Source organism: Aptenodytes forsteri, unplaced genomic scaffold (assembly GCF_000699145.1).
Source record: "Aptenodytes forsteri isolate BGI_AS27 unplaced genomic scaffold, ASM69914v1 Scaffold198, whole genome shotgun sequence".
In the NCBI taxonomy this organism is placed as follows: Eukaryota; Metazoa; Chordata; class Aves; order Sphenisciformes; family Spheniscidae; genus Aptenodytes; species Aptenodytes forsteri.
In genome coordinates, this window is record NW_008795697.1 from 721,063 (window position 1) to 732,704 (window position 11,642).

At 37.7% G+C, this 11,642-nt stretch overlaps 1 protein-coding gene across 1 annotated transcript in view; it reads left to right on the forward strand.

The window, feature by feature from the left end:
- Positions 1-11,642, forward strand: part of DIP2A (disco interacting protein 2 homolog A) — a gene marked incomplete at its 5' end in the record, with an annotated part of 93,211 nt that overhangs the window by 27,193 nt on the left and 54,376 nt on the right. Inside the window, 3 exons of the mRNA XM_009283147.1 lie at positions 1,746-1,991; positions 8,951-9,079; positions 9,888-10,007. Coding sequence (XP_009281422.1) covers positions 1,746-1,991; positions 8,951-9,079; positions 9,888-10,007 — 495 coding nt within the window. The remainder of the gene's footprint in view (positions 1-1,745; positions 1,992-8,950; positions 9,080-9,887; positions 10,008-11,642) is intronic.

The following is an 11,642-nucleotide window of genomic DNA, read 5'->3' on the forward strand; positions in this document are numbered from 1 at the left end:
ACCTGACTGTTTATAATCCTATCTTGTTCCATATTCCTGGAATTGTTTATTTTTGCTTTCTGGCTAAAAGAACTGGAAGGTTGCAAGCACTAAGGGGCAGGTTTGGCTCCTCTCCAGGAGCAGATGGAGTCAGCAGCCAAAAACTACAACTGTGGCAGTAGACCAGGAATATCATACAAGGCACGGACCCAGGAATGGTGGTCCACCACAGCTGTATCTTCTCAAAGATAATTGCCTGTGTATTTTCATTCAAAATTGTCATGTTTGGCTAGGGATGGTCAAGTAATGAGAGATCTGTGATTTTAACTTTGAAAATACCATTGAGTTAAACGGGCTTCTTATGAAATTATTTCTGATTTTTGTGGTTTTAGACTGTTTAAGAGCAATTATTCTGAAGCTATTGGAAATGCCCATGTTCTTGAAAAGCAGAAAATTAAACACCTGGTAACTGAAATTTGTTGCCACATATGAGAAGATTTTTAATGTGGCTTCAACAAAATTTATATGGAATTGTATATAGCTGAACTAACAGCAACTACGTGTTCAGAGGATTAAAAAAAAAAAAAAATCAAAATTAAGGTTGCAGAATTTCTGAGGTAACCCACCCCACTATTACCCAGTATTTCCATGTCTGGAAAGGGCTCTAGAGTATGGTAATGGGCACCCTATCTTTTTCAGAAGCTGTTTTTCAGCTCCTGCTGACTTCTTAATTGTTCTGGCCATTATGTGTGACTTAACTGCTCTTCACAAACTGACTTGATGTGAACTTTATCAGTATATGGGCAATGCATTGTTTTAGGAGCTTTCCCTTAAGTGGCGGGGGGGGGGGGGGGGGGGCATACAGAGGATCAAGTCCTTAAAATACAGCAGTCTCTTTCGGAAGGCAAGATTCTTTTTCTGTAACAAAAGTTTCTATTTTTCATTCAAAATCAACAAAGATTTTTTTCCTTGATATTTAGAAAGACCTTTTTATTTGTTATTGAGTGGATAATAAACGTGGAAAGATTGAGTGCAAAAGGGGAACTTCTGGAAAGTAGTAAATAACTGAATGGTAATTAAAATAGGAGACCTTTATCAGACTTCTAACAGCAACAATATACAATTAGAATGAAAAGATACTTTACTAAGCATTTCTATGTAGTGCTCATTAATATCAGTTTATGTATTTAAAATAAATAGTTTAAAATTCCTTTTAATTATTCTTACATTAGTGAAATTACTCTTTCATTGAACTTTATAGCACTGTGCTTTTTTTAGTAATTAGTTCTCAAAAAATTTGTCAAAATAATAAAAAAATGAAGAATTTCTGCCCCCAAAAATAAAAAGAAAATACCTAACAAAAAATATAATGGAATTTATTCAGGTGGGATGAGATAAAATTTACCTGTTCTGAACAGAAATATTCTTTCAGTGGAATAGGTATGGTGTGCTCAGTGAGAATGGTTAGTGAATGTATTAGGTACCTTAGGTAGAAGCCTTTTTTGAGTCTTAACGTCATTCCAAATACAGGAGGTAAATGAAACTTTGCTTCAAGTGTGTTCTAGCTATAATGTGTAAAAGTTGTTGCATTAACCTAAAAAATGGCAATGAGCAGACTTTCTGCATGTGAATATACCATTTGCTTAATACATGCATCTCATGTGTAGCACATGAGAATGCTACGTGAAGAACATGGAAAAACTTCATGTTCCCGTATGTTGGGTCATTTCCATATTACATGCCTGTCATCGTTATTTTAATCACAGACACATCGTCAGCATCAGAAGATGAGGGCTCGTTACGTCGGCAAGGGCGGATCACCTCCACTCCGTTCCAGAGCCATTCCAACGTAGAGTCCTGGCTTAACCGGGTTATTCAGGGCTCCTCCACCTCATCCTCTGCATCCTCCACCTCATCTCATCCAGGAGGGAAACCTGCTGCTGCTTCCAATACTGCTACTGCCACCGCTGCTGCCACTGTGCTTGCAGATCTCATGGCACACACCCAGCTAGGTCAGTAAAGAACTGCCTGTGTGGTTGGAATAAAATCAAATTAAAAATCCCAAAACAGGGCTAAACACAAAAGTCTTCACCAGAAGATACCTATAAATAGCCTTAAAATGTACAATCCACAGACCAGGTATGTATGATATATATGTATTTAATTTAAACCAAACCAGTTGTTCATGAGATCTGAACATGCATTCTTCGTGGTAAAACGCTTGATTTATCAAGAAACTAAGGTTCGATTTTTACTGGATTCAAAAGCAAAATTTCAAAGAGATCATATTTTTGGTGCATGCTTTTCGATCTGCATGTATTTACCCTAGACAATATCAGGTTATAGATTTCAAAGGTGACTCAGTTGGTAAACACCCAAAAGACCAGCAAAACATCCAGAATCTTTTGGAAAGTTATGAAATCAGAGGTACTGACAAAGCTAGATTTCAAGCTGAAATGTGATTTTTTTTTTTTTTTCTTTAATTAAAATTTAGGTCATGAATAGTCCTTTATTGTGAAACTAGAGTGAAAATGTTACTAGTGAAATGAAATGAAAATGAAATGAAAAAAGTACTAGTAAGCCAAAATGTAAATGTAAGTTTTGTCTCAATCTCTGTAACGCTGAAGGTCCAGAACTTCAGGTTACTTTTTTGTCCTAAAATGCAGAGCACTAGTCTTGTGGTTTTGGAAGATTTGGTAGGGAGGGAGAAAGGCAGTCTCTTCCACCGTGGAGATATTTTTTACAATGTTTTGTGCACTGTAGTGAAGATTGATAGTGGATTATGTGCGTGCAACAGGTCTGCACTAATGTTAAACGATGGGAAAGGACCTAGAGGAGAAAAATTTTGTATTTCAAGTAATTTTTTTTCCCCAAAGTAATTTAGAAAAATGAAATTAAGCATGGTGTTTGTATTTCACCTATGGGCTACAGCATGAAGTTCTTGTGCTTCTAGTAATATGCAATAGGTATCACATATATCGTTCCTGGACGTTTCAGGTTTTGGCAGTTTTAGTGCTCTACTTACCTGACTGTTTATCTGTGACTGCCTACATGCACTATACAGACAGTTTTTTCTAATTCATTACAGAGAACAGGTTAGGACAGATGAGGAAAACGCATTGAAATGCTTTAGATTTAAACTGAGTATACAAGCTTCTGTATATGAGATGTCAATTAACATGATAATTTAAGACATAAATACATTTCGCAAATACCCATTCATTTAGCTGGTCTAGCTGTTACATTCAAATTTCCTTGAAAGCCCAATCACGTATCCTTTAGACTTCTCTGTTTAGATGATACAAACAGTTCACAGTTCTCTTAGGCGTGAGGCAGCTGTTCATGAGAGGGTTGATTCTCCGTTCTTTGCTGGTTTGCTCTCTGAGTTCCTTCTGCCTTATACTAAGTTTGGGGCATCAGCCTTGGTTTATAGTAGCTATGGGCTTCAAAACGTAACCAATGCTTGTAGTTTGTGACTGGGAGTTTTACTTCTTCAGAGAAGCAGCACATTATGAAACAGGGAAAGGAGTATGAACAAGCTAGAGGCTCTCCAAAAGAGGATCCTCTGGATCTTCTGTGTGGCTTAGGTACTGACAGAAACAGGGATTGACTCATTTTGCTGTAATTGACACCCCAGTTTTCACAGTGCAGGCAGTTTTCTGCAAGTGGAGCTCTGATGGAAAGAGGTAGTAGTTTGCTTTGTGTTCTGGAAGGCTCTTTAGATGTCAGAGGGTCTGGGAAGGGTTATCTGTGTCTTTCCTACTTGCTTTTGCTCCCTCCTCTATTTGTATGGGGATCTCTTTATTGCAGAAGCTAAGTATGGAGAGGAATTCTGATATCTAACCTTTTACAAGGCAAAACATTTTTCTCCAAGCCTGCTTAGTGCTGTTGCCTTAGAAAGCTCCTGCATGCTGAAATGTTGGGTTTTGTTTTGCATCTTACAAAGTTATGGGCAGCATTTGGCTTTGTTCATTTTTCTGCACTTCATCAGTATTTCATCCATAAACATAGTTAGAAAGGTTTGCCTCTTTGATTAACTTTTGTGGCTTTATTGCTAGTGAATTTTTTCCTGTTTGTACAAAATTTATAAGAAATTTGCAATTTTTTTTTTTTTAACTTAGTGGATGTAAGCAAGATGGAATATGTCTATGCCTTGCTTTAAGGGCATTCTGGATTTCACATTATGGATGTATAGGAATCATGTTTAACTCCTTAAAATTAACAAATAAACTTGGAAGCTAGCCATAATTGTAAGTATGATAGATGAAATTCTTAATATAGCTGTAAAAACTTGCAAGATTGCAAAACGTAACACAGCATCCTGTTATGTCTAATATCTCAAGCCATATAAATACGTATCAAATTTCACAACTGGCTTCTTAAGACCTTTCCATCAGGACTATTTAATCATCAAAATTGTATGCAAAATCAAGGCCTTTTAAACAGTTCAAAGTCCAGCATTTAAGTAGCTAAATGTTGGACTGCATGCAGTGGAGTAGTTTGAAATTTCAGTAATGGGGAATAAATATGCAATTATAGTACCTATCAGGAAGGAAGCTCAGAGATCATTAAGACCTGATCTACTAAAAATGTTTAGAAAGGTAAAATTTCCAGTGCCTTTGACAAAAAATTAAATGTCCTTTGCATAAGAATAATCTTCCTCATTTCTGAAATGCTTGCCATATTCCATCAATTTTCATTTCTAGCTTGGTAACATTCATGCATGTCCAATAACAATTCAGTTGTGACATTTTTCATGTCAAAATAATTCATCAGCAAGTTTGACTATAGTCTCCTTTGCTCACAAGAATACAAAAACTTACTCAGTTCTTACATTGCAAACTTTTTTGGTTATCAATAAATAATAGTATACTTTCACAAAGGACCCCTTTGATTTGTCCTAGAGCATAAAAGAAGAGGTTTTTTTATTTTCTTGGTTAATGTGCTGACATCAGCAATATAAAACGTATCTTAGATATTTTAAATACTGTACCTTACTAAAATATTCTGTATTTTGACTATGTACTGAATAACTATTCACAGTTTTGATATGTTGGAAAATTTAAATTTAGCAGATTGTTCCCTTGCAGCTCATCTTCTCCAGCTTGCATTTTTTAATGATGAGATCATACTAAATTCCCAAGCAATAGACTGCAGTGTTGGAAGTGCAAGGTTACAGTATTTAATAAAGTCAGATAGGAATATGCATTATTTTTAAGCTGTTTGTCTTTCACCTATAAAAGCAAGGACAACATCTACAAGTTGTTTTGGGGGCTTTTTTTCTTTTAGTATAATACTTTCTTTAAAATGAATAAGGCTAGCAGTGTGTCTAGGTTTTTTTTCAAGGTCACCATCTCATGTAGAGATGGTGTAGCTCTTGTAGAGTAACTGGGAAAATAGATTACCATGGTATTTGACCCACTATCTATTTATTGAAAGACTTAAAAGTACAATTCCTTTTCTTAAGGGGAAGCAGGGTTATAAGAGTAGGTGTTTTGAACTGCTGTGCCTCTGTAAGCAGTATTACAGGAGTTGTGAGAGTGAAGTGTGTTAGAAACAGTTTCAAACAGTTTATTGAAGAGGAAATGCAAGAATGAGGTAGTGGCTTGTGGATCCTATTTTATGTTCTGGCTGGGTTGGTGCACTCCTTTTTGTTTTATTGTTCCAACACAATTTAATAAACTTCTTTTAAATGTCCATTTTGATTGGTTTCCTAGAGAAAAAACAATCATACACAGCCATCTCTAGGTCTAACCCAACTTCCTGCTAGGTAGGGACTTTTCTAAAATGTTTAAGTCTTCACCCTGAGATTCCTCCTTAGAGACTACTTTCTCTCCGATACCTAGCTTTTAATTTTCTGTATCATAATCCCATATGTTCTTTCTTGGGCCACTGCTCTCTCTTGCATTTATCTCTGTCTTTTAATCAATAATGGAAAGGTACTTCAGTCTAAATCCAATTAACTTTATTCCTGAGGTCACAAGTCTGTTTGGACCTTTTTTTTTGACTACTTAACACTTCTCTTTCTCTGCTTTGCAACAGCATCTCTAGGTGATACAGACTAATTTCATGGATTCTTATGGGCGTATTTTAATTAAATGCCTAAACAATTAATTAAGCTAATGTGATTTTTATCTGAGCATAAATCCTGAAAATTGAACTTCCTTCTACATGCATAGAAAGAATTTTGCCTTTGCAAGGCAGAATTAGGAGGGAGAGTCAGTTCTCTTCTGTATGTAAGATGAAATAGCTGTGGACAGCAGAGTTGTTGTTGATAAGGACCCTGCCATTTCCCTTCTATAGTGAGGGACATTGATTTGCGTGAAACTTGGCTCTGAGATGCTTGTAAGGTATGTGAATGCTGTAGATTAGCACCTCCATATATAGCTATTTTTTGTGCTTGTTTTCAGTTGGGAATGATTGTTAATGGGTTTTTTGTTTCTTTTCTGAGCATTCTCATTTTTTCTGTGATTTCTCTGACCTGTTCCCAAATACACAGCTCTTCCATAAATGTTCCCAAATAGCTTCTTCTATATGTTATTTTCTGAGCATCTGATTGCAGAGCTTTTGTATTTCAAATATCTGCGTCATGCATGTGGGTGGAAGATTGCTTTTTCCCAACAGGAATATGCATGGTAAAACCTGCATCCATTCAACATTTCAACTTCTGTACTTTATGCATGGCTTCTGACCCATACGTGCGCCAAGTCTCATAGTGTGTGTCAGTCTCTCTTGTCCTTTCTCTTGATTGTTATATTTGTACCTATGCGTACATCACTTCGAGAGTACATTTTGAGTCACCTTAATGTTTAGTGGTAACAACTTCATCTATAGGAATGCCATTTTGGGGCCTTCCACTGATGAAGCCACACTGTAGATACATCCCTAATTGTAGTTCTTGCTGGTGTATTTAAGGAGTAGAAACTTCAGACATTGATAATCACTGCAGGGTTTGTCAGTTGAGAAGTATGGACTTGTGGGCTAATACTGCAGTACGGACACCAGCTACATTTGACTCTGTGTCCTTTTCTGTGATTACTTTGTATGCTGCGTGAAGTCCATGTTTTGGGACTTTGGTGAAGCTAAAGAAAAAAAAAACCCAACCAAAAAGCAACTCAAAAAGTATATAGAACACAGTAAGAGTGTTTGAATTCACTCTGAATATATGGGCTTTCTGTACGCCCTGTAAAGTGGTTATACAGATCAGCTTTACCCATAGTTGTCACCTTTTCTTGTTACTGGTTCTCACTTGGGCATTTGTCAGAGAGATGAAGTGATACTTTGTCCTTTGTGTACCTTACCCACAGGAGAGGAATCTGTGGTCCTTGCTTAGTACCCAGCAAGGCAGGTCTCTGCAATACAAAAATTGGCATTGCAGTGATGACTGTTGGAAAGTATGGGAATGGATTTAATTTTTTCTTCTGGTGATCCCTCTAAAGCCACTTAGAGCTGTACTGGTGACTTGTATGTCAGCTCTGGAAATCTGTGAACAGAGCTACGACACTTGTTATCTTAGTGCTGCTAATCACTTCCTCAGAATGGGTGGGGTAATACATGTATTTCACAGCACTGCCTAGGTCTCCCTATGCTTTGAGTTCTTTCTGCAGAATTTGTGGCATGCTGAGGTCCTTCAAGGGGTATCACTGCAGAGCTGCAGTGTGTTCTTAAGCTCTTTCCTGTTGCACTCCTATTTTTACTCATTAGGATTCTGAATATTTCAGGCCTCCAATTCTTGTTTTTCCTTGTTTGAACACTTCTCCCAGATACTGCCATTTCCTAACCTGTGATTCCATTCAAAACTGTTCCATAATCGAGGTCACAATTTTGGAATGACGATACTCCCTAAGCATTGTTCTGCAGCACAGAAACACAGTGCAGTTCCAAGCAAAGCAGGCTTTTGCCTCAAGGTTGTTACAAGGTGGTTCTCAAGCCCCTGTGAGTATGTGAGGATTTGAGAAATGCCCTGCTTTCTCTATGTAAATATACATTATAAAACATTTAAGTATTTATTGCTTGTAGCACACACCATTAAAATGAAACAGTGTGTCATGTCTGGCCACAAATGACCACCTCGTGCCTCAGAAAACCCTGTGCTAAATTTATCCGTCGTGAGCAGTGTGTGTGTATAATGTTGACATCTACACCACAGGTTTTTTTGAGTGTTACAGGCATTCCAGCTGTTCTCATTGATAGATGCCCCAGTGAAGAGTATACTGTGTCTGTACCATAACATAAACAGAAAGCTTTTACTTACAGTGTTGTTGCAAGACTGTTAAAAACAGGTGGTAAGAAAAGCTGTTAAAGGAAAACCATGACTGGTCTTACAAACTGCAGGTGACAATTTTTTAAGTCAGCAGTTACTTTCCTCTGAGGAGTGTCTCATCTCTCCATGTCCATCCTCAAGATGTGTTCAGACCTAAGTGCACTATCTTTGTCACCTTAAATCTTACTCTGTGTTTCTCAGCAAAAGTCTTCCTCTTATAGCCTGCAGAATGTAGATAAGTGCTTCATGTTATCCTGGGGCAAAAGTTCCCTTCTTTTAAACCTTATGCTTTTGTCCCTTTCTCTTCCTATGGGACTTAAACTAGTCATTCCAGTTTTGTGGTGAGACTTTGGGTGCCTGTATTTCTTCTGCGAGATGTGAGACAGGCTTTCTTTGTAGACTTGTGCTGTTTACTCATAATGAATCTCCTTGCTTTCACCTTGAAGTGGAGTGACCCACCACTCTATTTGTCAGAATTTGTTTGGATCCCTTTGAAAGTTGGAATAGCTTCTCTCCACCCTGGAGAGACACGGTGGTTCCTTTCAGGATTCCCCTTGTATCTAGATTTCGGTTACAGTTTGATTAGAGAAATCAGAGCTTTGTTAAAAACACATGAGAAAAAAGCAAGAATGCTGTAAGAAGCAACTTTGGATATATTGATTCTTAAGATGACTGATGAGCTCCTATGTCCGTCTTCCATTTCTACAGATAACCTCTCTGCGCCTCCAGATGTAACCACTGGCCTGGTGGAACATTTACATCATGAGCGTCCACAGGTAGCATCAGTGCGAGGAGTTCCCAGAGGCTACAACAGCAGCATTTTGGAAACTGCAGATGGTGATTGTATTATAAACCTCCTACCTTTCAATCTATGTCCCTTTTTCTTAATAAGCAAATGCATAAGAGAGCTTGACACCCATTGTGTGCTATGTGCCTGCCCCTTCCAAAGCTTTGCAGTAGTATGGTGTATATGTCAGTCTACCACAGGAGAGGAAACTGTACTGCGTTTCCCGTGTTCTGCTGGTGGGAGCCATGTCCCCATTTCTGTATATTGCTATACTAAAAGTCAATGTAAGCCCTTTAGTCTCACGTTTTAATTTTATATTGCCTCAGAGGTTTAAATTTCAATAAATATAAATAAACATCCACATTTATATTTAATTTAAAAAAAAATCACACATACAAATGAAAATCAGCATTCGACATGGTTTTGTTGTGATTATTTTTTGCTAGCCCTGTAAAATATTGAAAGATTCACTTATTTTTTCCAAGTATTCTCAGACTTTCAGATCTGAATAAATGTTAAGATATAGCAAATATCTAGACTCTTGAAGAAAAGAACATTCTTCAGGCTTGTATTGGAATCTCATGAACGAGTCAGCAGTTTGAAAAGCTACATTAAAGTGTGAGAAGGTATATGCATCAGCCAGGTAGCTAGGGAACATTGTTTTAAAACAAATAAATCCATGGTTGAAACTGTTACTGATTAAAGCTGTTCTTTTCCAAACAAGCTGCTCATCTTGAATGACTCTTCCACCTGAAAGCTCTGCTGAGCTTAGAGTGATGTTGTCAGCAATGTGGCAGCATGTGTTTTAGTGTATGTTTTTATTACTTACCATATATTAATATCTGTTCTGTTTGGCAGGTGTACCAGTGAATAGCAGAGTGTCCTCTAAAATCCAGCAGCTTCTAAATACCTTGAAAAGACCAAAGCGCCCACCTTTGAAAGAGTTTTTTGTTGATGATTTTGAAGAACTGCTAGAAGGTTAATTTTCTTTCAAATAAATTTTTTACTCTGTGTAAGTGGTTCATGAAAGAACTGATGCATCTTAGCAAGTGTTTTCTTTTTCTCTTCCCAATAGAAAACAAATCATGGTGGAGTTCTTTCATTTGAGAGAGAAAGGTCATATGCTATCACAAGTGAAACATAATCTTCAACTCAACCCTCCTACTCAGTGTACTTGTTCTCTGCCCTTCTCCCTCGCTTTGGTAACTCTTCTGTTTTAGCCCAATTTGGACCAGTGTGATGAGCTAGTGAATACTAAAGACAGTGATTTACAGATATTTGGAGAAATACTATTCACATCTTTGTCAAGAACTTCACTGGTGCATCCAGAAATTGTCATGTTTGGTGATGGTCCCACCATCACTTTTTGCTTCAGAGATTCTAAACTCTGCCCTGTGGTAATCAGCAAATTTATAGAGGGCACTCTTTGGAGTAAGTCAGGGCATAGCCTAAGTGTAACTGATGGTGCAGTGGACCTCTGGAAGCCTCTGACCAACCTCCTGTTCAAATCAGGTCTGACTAGATCAGGCAGCTCAGGGCTGTGTCCAGTCCAGTTCTGAGTATCTCCAAACATGGAGATTCCATGGCCTCTCTGGCCACTTGCATTCAGCTGCTTGTCTACAAGCAGACCCACATCCTGCTCTGAAAAGTTGCTTGGTGGCTGGCCAGTGCCCAAATATAGTTAGATGGAAAAAGTTACTTGCTAGTAACTGGAATTTATTATGATAATACTGTTTGCATGCATGTTAATATCCTCTTCTTGAAATCCAGAAACTTTCATTATTTTAGAGGTTCAGAGGAATTAAATGCATTGAGTGCACTGTGCAATACGTCTTGTCTGTGCACTACATGAAAGGATAGTGCTTGTACATGCTCTGCAGATACTGCTCAGCTAAAAAACACTATTTTCTTCTCTGTATGCATGTGTCCAGGCAGCAGGAAAAGCATCTCTAACAAATGTAGAAGTTGCTAGCAATATATAGCTGCCTTTAAAACCAGCTGCATCAGCTAACTTTGGAGAACGATTTTTGTTCTGTTCTCTTAAAGATTAAATGAAAATTTTGTTCTCTGTGACATTTTTGAGCAGCTGCTACTAGGTTCCATGTACTATTTGTTTAATACTTTAAGATATGAAGTAATTGTGGTTCTAGTCTTTCGCTGAGGATTTTTCAGGCAAACCTTCATTGAGGTGCATGTATGTCATTGTGGAGAGCAGAGAGCATCGCTTTGAGCTGTTAATTTTAGTTATTGCATAGATTGAGTGTTACCTAAATCCAACTATGACTTTGTTTTTGTTTTGCTAACTAAGATCAAGATACTTCACCTTCTTGAGCAGTTTGGGGCAAGATTTTAACAGCAGGCTACTCAGAGAGCAAATGGCATACAAACCCTGCAATGTTTGACAGTTGAGAGAGACGATCTGGAAATTAAAAAAAAAAAAATTCTGTGATGTTGTGGTTTAACCTCAGTCGGCAACTGAATACCACACAGCTGCTCGCTCACTCCTCCCCCCCGCCCCCCCGGTGGGATGGGGGAGAGAATTGGAAGAGTAGAAGTGAGAAAAACTCGTGGGTTGAGATAAAAACAGTTTAATAATTGAAATATAATAATAAT